General features: G+C 36.4%; 2 protein-coding genes across 4 annotated transcripts; both read left to right on the forward strand.

Moving 5' to 3' along the window:
- Positions 1-1550: 1550 nt before the first annotated feature.
- LOC137954011 (probable inactive receptor kinase At4g23740) lies at positions 1551-5816 on the forward strand. Its single transcript, XM_068801592.1, has 2 exons — positions 1551-3716; positions 5037-5816. Exons 1-2 carry the CDS (start codon positions 2483-2485, stop codon positions 5684-5686), a joined length of 1884 nt encoding a protein of 627 aa, XP_068657693.1. The 5' UTR covers positions 1551-2482; the 3' UTR covers positions 5687-5816.
- Positions 5817-15682: 9866 nt separating this feature from the next.
- LOC137954020 (BTB/POZ domain-containing protein At1g67900-like) lies at positions 15683-19154 on the forward strand. Of its 3 annotated transcripts, none has more exons than XM_068801610.1 (5): positions 15683-15929; positions 16347-16488; positions 16572-16641; positions 16767-18020; positions 18422-19154. In XM_068801610.1, exons 2-5 carry the CDS (start codon positions 16430-16432, stop codon positions 18914-18916), a joined length of 1878 nt encoding a protein of 625 aa, XP_068657711.1. In that variant the 5' UTR covers positions 15683-15929; positions 16347-16429; the 3' UTR covers positions 18917-19154. The 3 variants fall into 3 exon arrangements, with proteins under 3 accessions (XP_068657711.1, XP_068657719.1, XP_068657706.1); XM_068801618.1 differs by lacking the exon at positions 15683-15929 and adding an exon at positions 15953-16249; XM_068801605.1 differs by lacking the exon at positions 15683-15929 and having other exon boundaries at positions 15953-16488.
- Positions 19155-19205: the final 51 nt, after the last annotated feature.

The following is a 19205-nucleotide window of genomic DNA, read 5'->3' on the forward strand; positions in this document are numbered from 1 at the left end:
AAAAGGGCTCAACAATCGATCCTCTTTGAGTTTTGAAGTAAATAAAAGCAACCATCAACCAATTAAAGAATAAATTGATAAGAGCAATTAGAATAAAGGGTATTTTCATTAAAAAAAAATCTATACTAACGAGTAGATTCATGAGCTAACAAGCTGAGCTTTTAAAATCTTGAGTTTAGCTTGGTATACTTAACGAGCCTTATTTTAAGTTTGAACTCGAATTGAGCTCAAGTAAAAACTGAAATGAATCGAATTTTTTAGAGCTGAGCTCGAGCGGTTTGCATGCCAATTTAGCTTAGTGCCACCCCTAATTGTGCAGTTTAGCCATGAAGTAAAGATCCATTTAATATTTAGGGATTTATTTAGTCAATCTTGTAAAAACTACTGAAAGCTTCATTTGATGTAGCAGCCAGTTCTAGGCAATGTAGAATGCTATTCATTATCGACTACTTAAAAAAACATAATTGTATCTCTTCAAAAACTTTTTTATTCTTTTATCGACTACACGAGTTAACAAGTATTATTCCCTTGTATCTCTAAGTAAAATATTATAGTTCTTCTAATAATTACCCCATTTAGTCACATTGTACTCGAATAGTAGAAATTATCGAAGTCGGAAATAATAGAAAAATGTATATGTACATAAAAAATTTACCCATTATCGACATAATATGTTTCATATGTCAAACTAATAAATGGAATTTGTATTTCTCATAACTAAATACATAACACACTTGCCTTTTCACTATATGAGAAATTCTCTGAAATAAATCAAATGCAATGTGGCCACTTCAAATGGACAAACATATCAAACTCCAATTGATAAGCCTATATGGGATGTTTGTTTGCAAAATCTTGTATTATTGCATTTGTTTGGGAAGGTGACATCAAGGTGGGCTTGTGAGCCAAGTGCTTTGGACTCTTTAGTGTCATTATTTTTATTTTTATTTTTCATTCATGGAGTTATCTTAGCAATTGACCCAAGCTTGGCAACAACGTGTCTTCTTGTCACATGGTGTGACTAAAATTGTTGGGGAAAACACTTACAAAGTAGTGGGTCTTTCTTTCCTTATATATTTCGGTTCCTTGCAAATAAATGTACAAGAAACAAGTCTTTACGATAAATGTAGCAATTTTTACTTGGTTTGAAATTCCACCGGACTCGCCTAAATCAAAAGTTGACTGATCCAATATGAGAAATTATTTTGTGCAAAATATGCGAAATTGTTATCTAAGCCGTTCGATCAAGATAGCCGTTTTACATGTTTTGCACCAGATGATTTTTTCGTATTATCAGCCATGGTGGTGGGAGTGTCAAACTGAATTAACATTTTTATTTATGTGGAAAATTAGCAGTAAAAGTTTAAAAATAAATAGGGAGGAGAATAATCTCTACGGACCACGTATTTATGCTAACCGTGAGAACTACATTAGTTTTTTTCTTTTTTTTAAATCATTTTACCCGCTCTGAGTTGCTCGGCGTACACACAGAGCTTTCGCAATAAAACAGCTACGGACAAGGCCCTTTATAAATGCTTTGTCAGGAGCTTCTTCCCACTAATTCTCGGAATTTCATGGCTTATCTCCTGCCATTCCGTTGCTTTTTAAGGTTTTATGCTTGCTCTTTCGATTCTATTTCCGCAAATTTGTTTTTTTTTTGCTGTCTTTCATGAAGCTTATGCTGGTGTTGAAGGCAAAATCCTGTCAGAGATAGCATTATTAATGGCTTGCCTCTGAATACCCAGAAACGTGACGGATTTTCTGTCTTAGTGGTGGTCTTTTAGGCTTGGAGGTAACTGGGCGGAGGGGACGGAAGCTTTTGTATTTCGATTACTTGAATTGGCTGGTTGGAACTTCAAGCTCTCTTCGTGGTGTTTTTGCATTGTGTTTTATAGTTTTGCTGCTGTTTCCTTCATTTTATAGTCTCTCCTGTGTCTGTGTGTGTGCTTTCGTGTTTTTATTTTTTATTTTTTATGCTTTTCGAGGAGGCCTCGGGTTTAGAAGCTTAAAATGCGCTCTGGGACGTGCAGCTGCTGTTTCATTGTTTCAACACTGGAATTCCGTTTTGACCAATGACCCAGAAACAGACCAGGTCTTCTTCTTCTGCTGGATCTAGATCTACAGGTGCTCGATTGAGGTCGTTTTTGTTCCAGAGCGAAGTGCAGCTTTAATTTGATTTCGTCTTTTATTTTTTGGTTTCGGAAAAAGTGAAAGAATGAGCGCGAGCAGAAAGCTGTGAAAGCTAAAGGGAACAAAAAGAAAAAGGAAAAAAAATACAAAGCTCGTTCTCTGGCGGGTTTTCAGCAAAACAACATTTCTGTTTGAATGCCATACCATTTTACCGCGAAGTCTGTTTTCCGGAACCGCTTCTCCTTTTTTAACGAGCCGAGGTGTTGAGGCTTGGTAGACCTCTCTACGTTTGATTTCTGAACCTTACAGTGGTACCAAGTTGACTCAATCAGGTCGATCTCAGCGTTTTCATATGGGCGCCAGTCTGGTCGTTCTTGTTGTTTTTTTCGTTGTTGGGTTGCTCTCGCCGGTATCAATGGCGGAGCCAATAGAAGACAAACTTGCTCTGCTCGATTTCGTCGAGAAGTTCCCGCATGGGCGCATCCTCAACTGGAGCGACAACTCCTCCGTATGTGATCACTGGGTGGGAGTTAAATGCAGTCTAGATAACGGCCGAATCATCAGTGTCCGTCTTCCCGGCGTAGGATTCAACGGCCAAATTCCACCCAATACTCTCAGTCGTCTGTCAGCTCTGGAAACTCTCAGTTTAAGATCTAATAGCATTACAGGCCCTTTCCCCTCCGATTTAACCAACATTAGAACCCTTACTCAGCTCTATCTCCAGTCCAATTACTTCTCTGGTCCATTACCTTCGAATCTGTCCGTTTGGCAGAACCTTACAGTGCTGAACCTCTCATTCAACGCTTTCAATGGTAGCATTCCGTCTTCAGTCTCTAACTTGACCCAGCTTGTGTCATTAAACCTGTCTAACAACTCGTTTTCCGGTGAAGTTCCCGATCTTAGTCTCCACAAGTTGCAGCAGTTGTATTTAGCCAATAATAGTCTCGGGGGAAGGATTCCGGAATCCCTCCGGAGGTTTCCAAATGCGTCTTTTGTTGGTAATAATTTCTCAGTTCCCCTGCCTTCAGTTGCTCTTTCACCTCGTTCCTCCCCCATTCCCACACCATCCTCTTACAAGAGAAAAACCGGAAAGCTCAGTCAATCAGCGATTCTAGGAACAATAGTTGGAGGAAGCTTGTCAATGTTTGTTGTCGTGGCACTTCTCTTGACTTTTTACTGCTCGAAAAGGAGAAATGGAAATGGGATTTCAAGTAAGATGGGAAAGGGAGATATGTCACCCAAGATGGTACCTGGAAGCCAGGACGACAACAATAGACTTGTATTTTTTTATGGTTGTCGGTATGTATTTGATTTGGAGGATTTGTTAAGAGCTTCTGCCGAGGTGCTTGGCAAGGGGACCTTTGGAACCTCTTATAAGGCTGTTTTGGAGGATTCCACGAGTGTAGTTGTGAAGAGACTGAAAGAGGTGAGTGCAGGAAAGAGAGAGTTTGAGCAACAAATGGAAATTGTGGGAAGAATCAGGCACGAAAATGTGGTTCAGTTGAGGGCTTATTACTACTCCAAGGAGGAGAAGCTCATAGTGTATGATCACTACGCTCAGGCGAGTGTCTCTGCTCTGTTACATGGTATGTTGCTCGACACCTGTTCTTTTTTATGCCCAGAACACTGTTTTTTAATCTTTTTGGTTCCCTAAATGTTGAAGGTTTTATGCTTACTTGAATATTTTTACACAACTTTTTCCATTATTTCAGGGTAACGTGTATTAAATGATGTGATTTTGTTCATCATCATGTATTTTTCTTCATGCTCACGATTTCATCAAGTGACAATTAATGTTATGGCGTTCTAAATGTTGATCCTGTTCATATCATTCATCTTTTGAATTGACGCTGGGGTTCAGTGTTGGGGTTATCTGGCATCATGATACGAGAAGATCTTCAAAATTTTTGCCATAGAGTTTCTTGCAAAATTTTACTGGTTATCTAGCTCATTAAATGTTTAAACTAGAGATGAGTATGTGAGCAATAGTCAGATTTCAGGATGTGGTTCCTTGATGGTAACTAACCATATAATTATTAAGGTGTTTGGTGTTCTTTTCAAAGTCGAAAAAGTGAGATGCTCAACTGGCGATTTCAGTGTTTTCTGCCGAACGTGTGAAAATTGTCTCTTCATTATTTGAGACACTCTGCCACCTTTTGTACAATCCCTTCTTCTAATCCACTGCTATAATGAGTTTCATAATTGGGTAGGGAGCCCTCTTTCCAGCAACAACTTGCCTCTTTGTGGATGTTTTGTTATGCTTTTGTGCCTTTCAACTAGTTGATGCTATCCACTTCCTGTTATGACAGTTCTTTCTCTTCTCCTCTACCCAAAATCTATGACTGTGTCCTACATGAGGACTTTTTGGGACAGTATTAATGGATCTAATCACACATACTGCTTGGATATTTTTGTATCAAATGCAAGTGGTTCTGGCTCTCCTCTCTCAATAATTTGAAAAGTGGCTAGGAAATTATGTCGATGGGAGGTTTTGGAACAACTGAATGGATTTAAATACCTAAATCTGACGTACAATCATGCAAGTTAGGTTGTATCAGTTTAGGAATTATGCAAAACCTAACTGAGGAACTGCCTTTGAATACTGAAACTGAACACTTACAACTCATGTTGAAACCTAGTTTAAAGATTGGAGCGCCTTTTTGAATCTTGACTAGGGGTGGCCATACCACTGAAACATGTCACATATTGGTCTACACATTCATATTTAAGAGTGCCAAGATAACATGGTATACCTGAAATGGACCTGACATAGCACGGTATGTATTGCGAATTGGGCTTGTCGTGTTGGAATTTGAGTAGCTTGATATGGCACCTGACACCGATACAGGTTTACCTTGGTCTTGACTATTCTTGTAACTTGCTTGTAATATTTGTCATTTTTTCAGGGTCAAGAGATGAGCACAGGGTCCCTCTAGATTGGGACACCCGGCTAAAGATTGCTCTAGGAATGGTAAGAGGAGTAGCTCGTATCCACATGGAAAACTCTGGAAAATTTGTTCATGGAAACATAAAAGCCTCCAATATCTTCCTCAATCCTGAAAACTACGGATGTGTATCTGATCTTGGCCTCACAGCTCTAATGAACACTCCCATTACCCTTTCTCGGGCAGCTGGGTACCGAGCTCCGGAGGTGGTTGATGCCAGGAAGGCATCCCAGGCAGCTGATGTCTACAGTGTTGGTGTTGTCATGCTGGAGCTCCTCACAGGGAAGTCCCCCGTGCAGTCGATCAGAGGCGATGAGATTGTGCACCTGGTCAGGTGGGTACAGTCCGTGGTGAGAGAAGAGTGGACAGCTGAAGTGTTTGATGTGGAACTGATGAGGTATCCAAACATTGAGGAAGAGTTGGTGGAGATGCTTCAGATAGCCTTGTCATGTGTTGTGAGATCACCAGAGCAGAGGCCTAAAATAGCTGAAGTGGTGAGGATGATTGAGGATGTTGGGAAGGTTGACCCAGGAAGGCAAACTTCTTCTGAAGCTAAAGTAGTAGAATCATCCGGTGGTCCAACGCCTACAAGTCAGAACGCAGATCAGTGAAGGTCTTCTAGCCTAGTTTCTTATTTTGTTTGCGTTTTTTTCTTTTCTTATTCTGATGGGGTTCCTAGACATAAGACCCAGTTATCCCATTTACATTTAAAGTTATTATTATAAATAAAATAAAATAAAATAAAATAAAATAAATGATATTTCTACACTAACATAAGAGCAAAAAATTGGCTTGACTTGCTTCTTTCATCTTTCCTTTTTAATATAATAAAAATACATTTATTTCCCTTACATTTTTATTTCGTTATTTAAAATTATAATATTAAGATAAATAAAAATATATTACAAATAATTTTATACTTGTAGGTTTATGCAATACATAGAATGTGGATTCAGCATTCATGTATGTATGATATTGGTCAATGAGTATGAGATTTAGTGCATATTGTAAGTGGGAGGGAAAGTGGATTACAATGTAAAACATTTTCCTTGAGAAAAGTGAGAGGAAATGTAAAGTATTTGTTTGTGTTAGTGTGTACAATGGAAAGTGTAGTATTGTAATATATATATGATTTTGAGACACTCACTCTTGCTCATTAAAGGTGATGAATGGGCTGGCTACCAAGTGGGCCTTTAGGGCCACATATAAAGCATCATGGGTTCTTTTCACAGCCCAGTTTGAGTTTGATCCACGCATGAAGCTACATTATCCATTTAGAGAAGGAAGATGTAGTTATTTTCTTGTACCATCTGTTTTTATTAGGGTTCGAATGCTTGTTGCCATTGATATTTTCTTTTTTGAGTTTATGATATTATTTATTAAATAAAAATAAAAATATTATTGTTAGTATGAGTGAATTATAAATACTATAGCACTCAAAAGCAAGGTTTTTGTACCTAGAATTAGAAACAACTCTGATTCTTTAAAACCCAACTTGGGTCATTTGAGTCGGTTAGGGTATGTTTGGAACCCCAAGGAAAATAAAATAAAAATAAAAATAAAAATTTGATAATTATTATTCATAGAAATAGTTAATGAAAATTAAAAAAGAAATAAATATTTGATTATTATTATTTTTAAAATAATTACTGAAAATAAGATAATGATCAAATTCTCTTTTTCATTAATTACTTTTTAAAATAATAATAGTCACATTTTTTTATGAGTCCCAATTGAGTTCCCAAAATCAAAGGGTTGAGTTTGACCCCTCCAACCCTACCCTCCCTTTGAAAAATCAAGTTGACCTCTAGTGATGGATTCTAAGCTCATCACTATCACCTTCACTCTCAAATTGGGTCCACTTTTTTTTTTTTTTTTAAAGATAAAATAAACACAAACCACTCAAATCAAATCTCCTTCCCCTTCTTCCAAATCACTTCCATCAAAATATCTTTTTTTAACTGCCATGCCAGATGTCACAATCCAGTCAGAAAAATAATGACTAATTAGGTTTTCTTTTTTGCATTTTTGCATATTTTTTTACCCGATTCAACAAGCCAATCTAATTATTTGCCATGTCGATAACGAGAATAATGGGTAACAAATGAAACATACAATAAATGTTTTACTATTCATTTTTTATTATCTAAAACTTAATTTTGCCCCCCTTTAAAATGGATATTTGGGTACATAAATGGATAAATCTTTTTTTAGAATATAACGCATAAAATTATGATAAATTAAAAGAATATTTTTTATTATTTTTATTATGATAAATGGATAATTTTAATATTTTTATTTTTTATCTTTATCCATAAAAAAATCAAATAATTCAGTAAAATTGCCCTCCCTAGTTGTCAACCACCGGGCTGAACCGCTTTGGATTTTCCTGAGACAAACCGTATTAAATTCCAAAAAGTACGACTTCTCGCACACGTGTGCCGGTGGCCACCTGTCTCCCTCTTCGAGAAGATTCCGGCTTCCACAATGTGGCCCACTTTAGACTCCAATAGTTTTGGGCCTCGTGGCTCTGTCCTCAATACACCATTCGAAATTGACCTTTCTCGTAAGCGGGCCGAACTTTGATAGTATGAGACAACCTTACAGTGCGAAGCACGTGAGAAGCGACGTAGACGACAGATTAGATGGGCCCGCCCTATCTGGAATTTTAGTTTGCTCATAGCTACAAGAGGATGAGATTTGAAGCAAGATGTCGAGAATCGATGGAGACACGGTGGGTCCGTCATGTCGGCTGTCCTCTCCGTCCATCCCTGTTTCATGGGGCCCGTCGTGGTCTGTGTGCCTGATTGAATCATTTATTGCCGATCATCGTGGCCACTAGATATTTTCCTCTTCCGTTCAGAAGGAGTAAATTTTAGCGGTCAGGATTTTCTTGAATCTTTTCAAATAATTGCGGCATGCACATCATGACTTTTGAAGCAGCTCAATTAATATTTATTTATTTTATTATCCATGATGAAGCATTTTTTGTTCACAATTCATATGACATCATTAATTAATTTTAATAAGAATAATAATAATAATAATAAATGAATTAATGAATAAAAAATATAAAAAATATAAAAAAATATTTTATTTATTTATTATATATTTAATAGTGTACCCAAAAAAAAAGGACTCCCTATGAATGTACCCACAAACATCAACACCCACTCCCCTATTCAATCCATGCATAGGATCCCCCCCTCCATTTTATTAAACTTTCCCCAATCTTGAAAGCAAAAGCAAGAGGCTTGTATTGATTGGGGCTGGCAATGGGGTCCTCTTTGAGTTGTCACAGAGTGTCACACCTTATAGAAGGGCCTCTATGGTCTATATTTCTATGCCCCTTTTATTTTTATAAAATATTTGTGTTTTTTTCAAAGATGAAGACTCAAGAGTGTTTTTAAGGTTATTTCCCCAAATGGGCTGGCTATCATTTAGTCAAAACCTAACCCTCACCAACTAATCCATTAACATGGGTGCCTCCAAGGTAGGGGAGGGGGTCCCGTGGCCCAAATTTGATGGCATTAAAGGCCAATGTTGTGTTGAAAGTGGGGATGTAGTGAAAAGAAAGGAATTAAGTTGAAGGTTATTATTTATTTTTTACTGTTTGTAAGACCTAAAATTGTACCGACTGAGATACTTACTTGTGTTACAAACATGTGATACGTTCATTCAAAAAAAAAAAAAAAAGGATACGTTAAACTTATTTTTTCAATATTAATGGGATAAGATTCGTCTTGTCTAATGAATGAGTTTTTTTTTTTTTTTTTGTGACAGAGTCTTATGGACACAAATAATATTGTGACCTAGCTCTAGTGGTATCTATTCTTTTGGTATAGGAGTTAAGAATATAAGTGGGGTTTTATTTTTATAAAACACATTGTTTACATGCATTAAAAAATGCAAGAAGAAATTTTATTTAAACATTTTTACATAAATTTAATTTAATAAGGAGAAATTAACGCAAATTTATGATAAAAGTCAAGGAATTCACTTCTTGTGACTAAGTCATTAATATTGATGAAGACATAGGGAGACAAAGACATGAAGAGGTCTCCTTTCTCTTTTCTCCTGTCCTTTTTGTCTCACCCATAAAACTTCTCATGCATTTCAATTGAGTGTTATCAACTTTGACAAGCTTTCCCTATTTATCTAAAGTAAATCGCACCAAACTTTTGGAGTAAACCTCTAATGTAAGGTGCATGATGTGATTTATTTTTTATTTTAATTTCTCTTACATTTTCCAAAAATTATAGTTTTTGTTGGAATATATGATGTAATTAGGGTGACACTAATGTAATTAGTTTAAATTTCTTGTTTCTTCTTACTCTTATTAGGGTAAAGGGTATACTTATAATATTGGTAGTTTTGATACCTACAAATATACCGTATGGGGGAGAGTTTGGAATAAGTCCATAACCTTTTCTTCCTCTTGTTTTCTCCCAATGGGTGTCTATTTTTTTTTCTGTCCATTAGTTAAATCCATGGCGTCCTGAAAATCAATAACTCTAATAGAGATTTTTTTTTTTACATTTAAGCAAAGTCCCCATAGGATATTTGAAGGCATGCCAAAACCAAAAAGTCTCGGGCGTCATGTCCTATAATATCATCCCCTGAAAACCTAGGACGTCTCGCTTGATATGTGGGACATCTTCGCGAATCTTCCACCCACAACGCAACATATATAAGGTTTTTGGGATAAAACACACCATACTTGAAATAATCATATATTAAATTTATGTATTTTCTTTTGTATGACATTGTATATTTTACCATATTTTTAAATATACCACTACAAGTTTTGCTTCAAGCTTTAAAGTTTAGATATTAATTTTTTTAAATCAACCTTTTTTCAATGAAAAATAATTATTTGCTAAATAAATTTTATTTAATTAAATGAACTCAATTATATATTTAGCTATAGCTATTATAGGATAACATTATATTTAGTTCTATTTTTTTAGTAAACTAATAAGTTGAAGGCTATTATTTATTTTTACTATTTTAAGGCCTAAATTTGTACAGGTCAACATACTTACTCATGTTAACATCCATTAAAAAAAAGCAATGGAATACGTTAACCTTAATTTTTTATATTAATGAGATACGATTCGTCTTGTCTTATGAATGAGCATTCTTTTTAACGTGATCGGGTGTTATCGACACAAATAATTTAGTGAATGAGTTCTAGTGGTATTTATTCTTTTGGTTTTGGAGTTAAGAATATAAGTGGGGTTTTATTTTATTTTATTTTATAAATGACAAATGAATACAGACCTAATCCCACATTGTTTAGTTGCATAGCAAATGCAAGAAAAAAATTATTTTAACATTTTTAAATAAATTGAGTCTAATAAGGAGAAATTAACAGAAATTTATGATAGAAGTCAAAGAATTTACTTCTTGAGCCTTAGTTATCAATATTGAAGAAGACAAAGGGAGACAAAGAATGAAGAGAGCTGTCTCATTTCTCTTTTCTCTAGTCCTTTATTGTCTCACCCATAAAACTTCTCATGCATTTCAATTAAGTGTTGTAAGTCAAGCTTTCCCTATTTTCTAAAGTAAATCACACCAAACTTTTGGAGTAAACTTCTAATGTAAGGTGCATGGTGTGATTTATTTTTTTATTTTAATTTCTCTTACTTTTTCCAAAACTATAACTCTAATGGAGAAAATTTTCTTACATTTAATCAAAGTCCTCATAGAATATTTGAAGGCGTGCCAAAACCAAAAAGTCTCGCGCACTATGTCCTATAATATCATCTCCTGAAAACTTACGACGTCTTGCTTGATATGTGGGACATCGTTGCAAATCCTCCACCCACAAAGTAACATATACAAGGTTTTTGGGATAAAACACACACCGTACTTGATATAATCATATATTAAATTTGTGTATTTTCTTATGTGTGACATTGTATATTGTAACATATTTTAAAATGTACCCCTACAAGTTTTGCTTCAACTTTTAAAGTTTAGATATGAAAAATATATATTTTTAAATCAATATTTTTCAATGAAAAATAATTAATTGCTAAAGAAATCTATTTAATTAAATGGACTCAATTACATATTTAGCTATAACTATTATTGGTTAACATTATATTTAGTATAAGTTGAAGGCTATTATTTATTTTTACTATTTTAAGGCCTAAAATTGTACAGGTCGAGAGACTTACTCGTGTTAATGTTCATTAAAAAAAAAAGTAATGGAATATGCTAACCTTATTTTTTCAATATTGATGGGATAAGATTCGTCCTGTCTTATGAATGAACTTATTTTTTTCTTTTAATGTGAGCAGGTCTTATTGACACAAATAATATTGTGAACAAGCTCTAGTGGCTTTTATTCTTTTGGTTTTGGAGTTAAGAATATAAGTGGGGGTTTGTTTTTTTTTTTATTTTTATAAATGACAAAAGAATATAGACCTAATACCACATTGTTTAGTTGCATAGAAAATGCAAGATTTTTTTTTTTTTACATTTTTACATAAATTGAGTCTAGTAAGGAGAAATTAATGGAAATTTGTGATAGAAGTCAAGGAATTTACTTCATGTACCTTAGTTATTAATATTGATGAAGACATAGGGAGACAAAGACTTGAAGAGAAGGGTCTCCTTTCTCTTTTCTCTAGTCCTTTTTTGTGTCACCCATAAAACTTCTCATGCATTTCAATTAAGTGTTGTCAGTCAAGCTTTCCCTATTTTCTAAAGTAAATCACACCAAACTTTTGGAGTAAACCTCTAATGTAAGGTGCATGATGTGATTTATTTTTTTTATTTTAATTTATCTTACTTTTTTCCAAAAACTATAACTCTAATAGACCATAGAATGTTTGAAGGTGTGCCAAAACCAAAAAGTCTCGGGTGCCATGTTCTATAATATCATCTCCTGAAAACTTAAGATGTTTCGCTTGATATGTGGGACATCTTCGCAAATCCTCCACCCACAAAGCAACATATATAAGGTTTCTGGGATAAAACACACCATGCTTGAAATAATCATATATTAAATTTGTGTATTTTCTTATGTGTGACATTGTATATTGTAACATATTTTAAAATGTACCCCTACAAGTTTTGCTTCAAATTTTAAAGTTTAGATATGAATTTTTTTTAAATCAATATTTAGCTATAGCTAGCCATAGGTTAACATTATATTTAGTTTTATTTTTTTAGGAAAGGAATAAGTTGAAGGCTATTATTTATTTTTACTATTCTAAGGCTTAAAATTGTACAGGTTGAGAGACTTATTCGTGTTAACGTTCATTCAAAAAAAAAAGAAGAAATGGAATATGCTAGCCTTATTTTTTCGATATTGATAGGATAAGATTCGTCTTGTCTTATGAATGAACTTATTTTTTTCTTTTAATGTGACCAGGTCTTATCGACACAAATAATATTGTGAACAAGCTCTAGTGGTATCTATTCTTTTGGTTTTGGAGTTAAGAATATAAGTGGGTTTTTGTTTTATTTTTTTTATAAATGACAAAATAATATAGACCTAATACCACATTGTTTAGTTGCAAAGAAAATGCAAGAAAAAAATTATTTTTACATTTTTACATAAATTGAGTCTAGTAAGGAGAAATTAATGGAAATTTATGATAGAAGTCAAGGAATTTACTTCTTGTATCTTAGTTATTAATATTGCTGAAGACATAGGGAGACAAAGACACGAAGAGAAGGGTCTCCTTTCTCTTTTCTCTAGTCCTTTTTTGTCTCACCCATAAAACTTCTCATGCATTTCAAATTAGTGTTGTCACTTTCCCTATTTTCTAAAGTAAATCACACCAAACTTTTGGAGTACACCTCAAATGTAAGGTGTATGGTGTGATTTATTTTTTTATTTTAATTTCTCTTACTTTTTTCCAAAAACTATAATTCTAGAGAATTTTTTCTAACATTTAATCAAAGTCCCATAGAATGTTTGAAGGTGTGCCAAAACGAAAAAGTCTCGGGCACAATGTCATATAAGATGTCTCGCTTGATATGTGGGACTCGCAAATCGTCCACCCACAAAGCAACATATACAAGGTTTTCTGAGATAAAACACACCATACTTGATATAATTATGTGTTTAATTTTTGTATTTTCTTATGTGTGATAGTATATTGTAACATATTTTAGAATGTACCCCTACCAAAAATCCTTTTTTAAGTATTTCATTGAAGAAGTGTTAAATATTTTTATTTAGTATTTACCCATTTATCTATGTACTCAACTAAACTAATTATTGATTTTATTTATCATCTATGCCATAGCTAATTAATTGTTAGATAAAATTGATCTTATTTTGCTAATAGTTTGAGGTTTTCTAGATGGAATCAGGATTATTCATTCAGATAGGTCCCATGTAAATAAACAACTTTGATTTTTTCATACTGAAATCAAGAGTGTTCCGCTAATTACTAAAAAATGATTATTTTATTGCATCTTTTTCTCAAATTTGGTCAATTAATATTCATTTATCAACAAAATTAATGTCCCAAATATTTGTGGTGATCATTTTAGCATGCCACTAATCCTAATTATAATGTTTAATAAACGATAATTTAATGGAATGAAGATGAAGATGAAGATGTCACATATCAGTTTGACCGACCATCTTTCCCATGCATAGGATTCCACCATGTGGTGAAAAACATTTCCTCACACTTCATGATTCATTAGGTTGAAAAGCATTAGAGGTTTGACCACATGAAATATATATACACAACTTTTGTTCTTCTAAAACTTTTAAACATGATTTTTTATTTTTATTTTTATCGTAAGATTCAGTGTAACTATTTTTATTATTAGTTTTTTCTTATAAAATATATGACGTGAATAAGTCTCATTCATTGAATCAATCTCATGATTCAAAAAGTTTATTGAATGTGTAACACTGCATAGTTACCGGTCAAATGGATATCCCACACCAGATCCCGACCGTAATAACATAATGAGTGAAATAGTTGACAATTTAATCTCGAGGAAGGTTGGTGGGCAAAGCTAATCTCATGTTAATTAATTGATGCTTAAAAAGTTTTTAAAACTTAAAAATTAACCACTAAGCTGACTATATCACAGTTGGGATTATCCCTAAAATAAACTAATCCATAGCATAGCTGCTTTTCACCACCAAAGTCACAATTCTAAGGGATGAGAATGGGATATGGGCAAAGACCATTACAAGACAGTTCTAGAAAAAGCAAAGAAAATTCTACTCAAATGAGTGAAAGCAAGAGAATCCTAATAATGATAATTCCATCAACTAATGAAAGAATGTGAGTTGTAGATTACTTGAATGATTATGTGGGGGGGTGGACCAAAGATTAAAAAAACAAAAGAACAGTTAATCAAACCTAATGGGGTCCAATGAACGTTTTTTGTAGTGCAACAAATGAACCCATCAACCACCCTCCTATGCAAACTACCATAAGCTTAAGAAACATTAGATAAAAAAAATAAAAAAATATTTTTTTCTTCCAATAAAAAATGATCAGAGATTGGAGTGATCATGGCCGTTTATTTGTGTTACATATTAATAATCATATTTCATGCATATAAACTGTAGATAATGATTAAAAAGCCTAAGTTTAGTTAGAAAATAATATTTTTTTTTGAAAATAAGTGAATAGAAAAATAAATAACCGAAAAAGGAAGAGGAAGGGAGAGTTGGGGGTGCGTTTGCTTTAAGTCAGTGGGAGTTGTACCTAGCTTTTGAAAATTCGGCAAGTTTGACACCACTAACGGGTCCCACCCTCACCCCTTTCCCTTGTAGCGTGGGACCCGCTGTGGAAAAGATCGGCTCTTGGGGGTGTTGTCGACTGGCCCCCTAATCGGGTGGCAGAGGTGGGGTCCACTGAAGCCGGTGGATCTCTACCTTGTAAAAACAGCTTACACCATCATGGGGCCCACCCCCTCTCCAATCACCATCCCGGGAAAACCTGGCCTGTCATCGTTCTGGTACCACAGGATTGAACCGGTGGATTATAAAATACCTGGTTTATGCAAAACCGGTTTGGTTCCTCGGTCCAATACAATTACGTCTCGAGCGGGTGAATTTTTTATTTTTCCGTGGATGATTTGTTTCGAGTCACAGAGAAAAAAAATAAAAATAAAAATAAAAATTTCAGAAAATTTAAAACGGGAAAAAACAACCGACTCGAATTGGGAACGACCCAGCGGTTCAAGAAACCGGTCCTGTTCGTGAGATTTTTTTTAATCCCGGAAAGCAATGGGAACCCAGCTCCAACGCGTGACAAGTGTACAGTCTAAAGCTGATTACCGTCGCTCAAACTTTAATTAAAGCCGTCGTTTTCCCCCAAAACACGTGGGTCCCACTCCAACACACGTTTCACTTTCAAAACGTTTTAACTCGACTCCGTCTGAACCCGACCAATTAAACCCGGACTTGAAAAGTCCAAAACCAGTGATTAGTCTATTAATAACCCCTTACGGACCTCACCAAATTCCCACCGCATTAGAGGTTACAATTGAAATTAATAGAACAATCAGGGGTGTTTAGATAACTGTCGTTTATATATTTCCGACCGTCTTGGGCTGAATGAGGTGAGATGAGGTGAGGCAGGAGGGCTCGCTTTTGGAAAATTTGATACGGGCAGGTTCCGTTTTATTACAGCCAAGGAGGAGTCGGGCTGCAACTATCAGAGTTGGATGGGAATGATAGGAAGGGCGGGCAATCATGAGAGAGGCGTACGGCACGTGCGAGGAGACGCCAAAGTTGACACGCGTGCGAGTGTTTCAGACTTTACTAAAAACACTCAGACTGTCTCTTCCTCGCCTGAGTTCTGATTTTGATCGACGTCTCCATTCCCGGCGAAGTAGTCTGTTCAGAAAGAAGTATGAATTGATCAGTATCTTGGGTTTTTCTCTTTTTTTTTCTGCTTTAAGTTTGTGTTTTTTTCTTTCTTTTTGGTATTTTTTTGTTCTGTTTTTTTTTTTTTTACGGGAGGGGGGTAGTATTCTGGTTACGGGATTTTGTTTTTTTGCATGTAAAAGAGAGGGAATTTGTTTTTGATGGAATTGAAGATGGGTTTCTGTTCGGGTGTCTAATCGGAATGGGTTTTCTGAAACGACTGCGATGACATTGTATAAGGAGAGGAGCTTTTGCTTTTTTACACAATTCCGCATCTCCGACTGCCTAACGAGAGACTTTCACAGTTCGGAGGAGGCCTCTTTCCTTTTTTTTCCTTCTGTTTTCGTCGTTTTCGGATGATTTCTGAGAAGTTTATTCAATGTTTAAACTTTAAAATGCAGGAGATGGGTTGCGTGCAGAGGATGAGTGAGTGTGTTTGACTGTGGACAGAGGAACTCTGGTTGTAAGAGGTGGCGGAGCGGAGATGAAGTTTATGAAACTTGGGACGCGGCCAGATACGTTCCACACCGCTGAAGCTGTCAGGTGAGAATCAAATCGAACTCAGGTTTGAACTGGAAGCGGTTGTTTGAGGTTTGGATTACTTCATCAAGCCAGTGTTTGTACAGGTCTGTTTCATCGGAAGTTTCAAGTGATCTCGTAATCCAGGTGAAGGGGACGACGTATCTTCTCCACAAGGTAAAAGGGTTAATGATTTTCGGCCTGTATTGGCCTCTGTTACTTTTTAGCAATCCAGTTACAATTTTCTCAATCTTTTCGAAATTCAGCGGTCTAATAGATCGAAATCTTACTTTCTGCGACAGTTTCCTCTTCTATCCAAATGCGCTCGTTTGCAGAAGCTCTGCGCTGAAGCCACAAACCCAGAAAGCATAATCAAGCTACCAGAGTTTCCCGGCCGAGTTGAAGTTTTTGAGATTTGTGCCAAGTTCTGTTATGGGATCACGATCACCCTTAGCGCCTTCAACATTGTTGCAGTACGATGCGCGGCAGAGTACCTTCAAATGACCGAAGACGTAGAGAAGGGCAATCTCGTGTACAAGTTGGACATCTTTTTAACTTCTTGCATCCTTCGCGGCTGGAGGGATTCGATTACCACAATTCAGAGCACGAAAGCTTTCCCGCTCTGGTCGCAAGATCTTGGAATTACAGGCAGATGCATCGACGCGATTGCTTCGAAAATAATCGCCCATCCTTCCAAGTTGAATTGGTCGAACAGTGTGTCTGCAAGAGGAAGAGATGAGACGCCCTATCATAACGGAACAGAGAGCCAGAGACATAAACCGAGTTCAAAGGGATGGTGGGCTGAGGATATTGCTGAATTGGGCATTGATCACTACTGGAGAATCATGGTGGCAATTAAATCTGGATATAAAGTCCCCGCGAATCTCATCGGGGAGGCATTACAAGTTTATGCTCGCAGATGGCTGCCTAACATGTCCAAAGATGGTAGCAAACAGGCGCCTGATTCTTGTTCAGATTCTGTAGGGGAGATAACTTCGAGGCATCGACTGATTTTGGAATCCATAGTAAGTTTACTCCCTGTTGAGAAGGGCTCCGTTTCTTGCAGTTTCTTGTTTAAGCTACTGAAAGCAGCAAACATATTGGGTGCTTCTTCCTCTTCAAAGATGGAGCTGGCAAGGATAGCCGGATTCCAGCTCGAGGAAGCTACAGTAAAAGACTTGCTGATTCCATCTCTGTCCTATGCAAATGAGACACTATATGATGTGGACATTGTTACAGTCATATTGGAGCAGTTCATGTTCCAAGGCCGGAGTCCCCCAACCAGTCCACCGAGAGAGAAGCTGAGGTTGGAGAGGAGGAGGAGGTCCCGGTCGGCAGAGAACGTTGATTTTGAGTTCCAAGAGAGCAGGAGGTCCTCTTCGGCTTCTCATAGCTCCAAACTAAAAGCTGCTAAGCTCATTGATGGTTATCTTCAGGAGATAGCCAAGGACGCAAATCTGTCTTTGCAGAAGGTGATTGCTCTTGCAGAGGCCATTCCAGATTTCGCCCGGACGGACCACGACGATCTCTACAAAGTTATAGATATTTATCTGAAGGTAATTTGCAAGAATTTTACAGATTTGTTGTTACTTCGCTCCAGTAACCATTGGACATCTTCTGCCAAATATGAGAATTCTGTAATAAAAAAAAGTATAAGATCAAGGATGACAATTCCAATTCTGTAGCTATTATAGGGAAAACCAAATCTGTAGACAAATGGGTACATGTGCATCTGTGTAATCTTATGCTAATTGAAGCTGAGGTTCCACTCAAGAAGCCATTATTTGCTTGTTAAATACTTTTTTGACAACTATTAGACATTATAAAATATCAGATTGTCTCAGGTCTTTGGCTCCTCGCAGTGTATGAGCCATGTGGCCAGATTTCCTCAAACTTCCATGACAGAGTATTGTGTGATGCGTGCTGAAGTATCAGAACCTTGTCTTTGATTTTACAGGCACACCCCGACCTTAACAAGAGTGAGAGGAAAAGACTCTGTAGAATCTTGGACTGCAAGAAACTATCCATGGAAGCCTGCATGCACGCAGCTCAAAATGAGCTCCTACCGCTCAGGGTGGTGGTGCAAGTCCTCTTCTTTGAGCAAGCTCGCGTCGCCATGGCCGGCGGCCAAGTGACTGAGCTCCCCAGCAACCTCAAAGCACTTTTAGCCACTCATGCAGATGACATTTCTCAGGCCACACAACTGAAAGGCGTTGATGGTGCCATTGACGACGAGTGGAGCGTCTCCGGCCTGAAATCTCCCAAGTCGAAGCTTTCAACGCTGAGGATGAAGCTGGCTGAAGCTGAGGCTCAACTAGAAGACGATGTACTGGATCATGATGGGTCGGGCAGGACCTCCAAGCTCAAGGCCTTCTGTTCCATTCCAGTCAGACCCAAGAAGATGCTTAGTAAGTTGTGGTCAAGCAACAGAAGTGTAAGTGAAAGGCAGTGAATGGTTTTCCTTGTCTCTCGAACCTTTTCCTTCTGTGTAGAGGTTTGTAATGTTAATGTGAAGAGGTCAGTCCAAATCGTCTGGTCTATTTCTTTATTGGGCATGGATTTGGTGTAATTTATCCTAATAAGAAGCGGAATTCATCCATCAAAATGAGGAATTTAGATAGGCATTCAAATTTGTAAATGACCCATTATCTCCTAAATCAGAGATACTTCTTCTCTGTAATTTTTTTTCATGCCATGATTCTTTCTTTCCTTTACCTTAATACTCAGTCATGTTCATGTTT

Source organism: Aristolochia californica, unplaced genomic scaffold (genome assembly GCF_029961685.1).
Source record: "Aristolochia californica isolate CCGP_79_NKW_82.1479 unplaced genomic scaffold, dmAriCali1.0.hap1 SCAF_1, whole genome shotgun sequence".
Taxonomy (NCBI): Eukaryota; Viridiplantae; Streptophyta; class Magnoliopsida; order Piperales; family Aristolochiaceae; genus Aristolochia; species Aristolochia californica.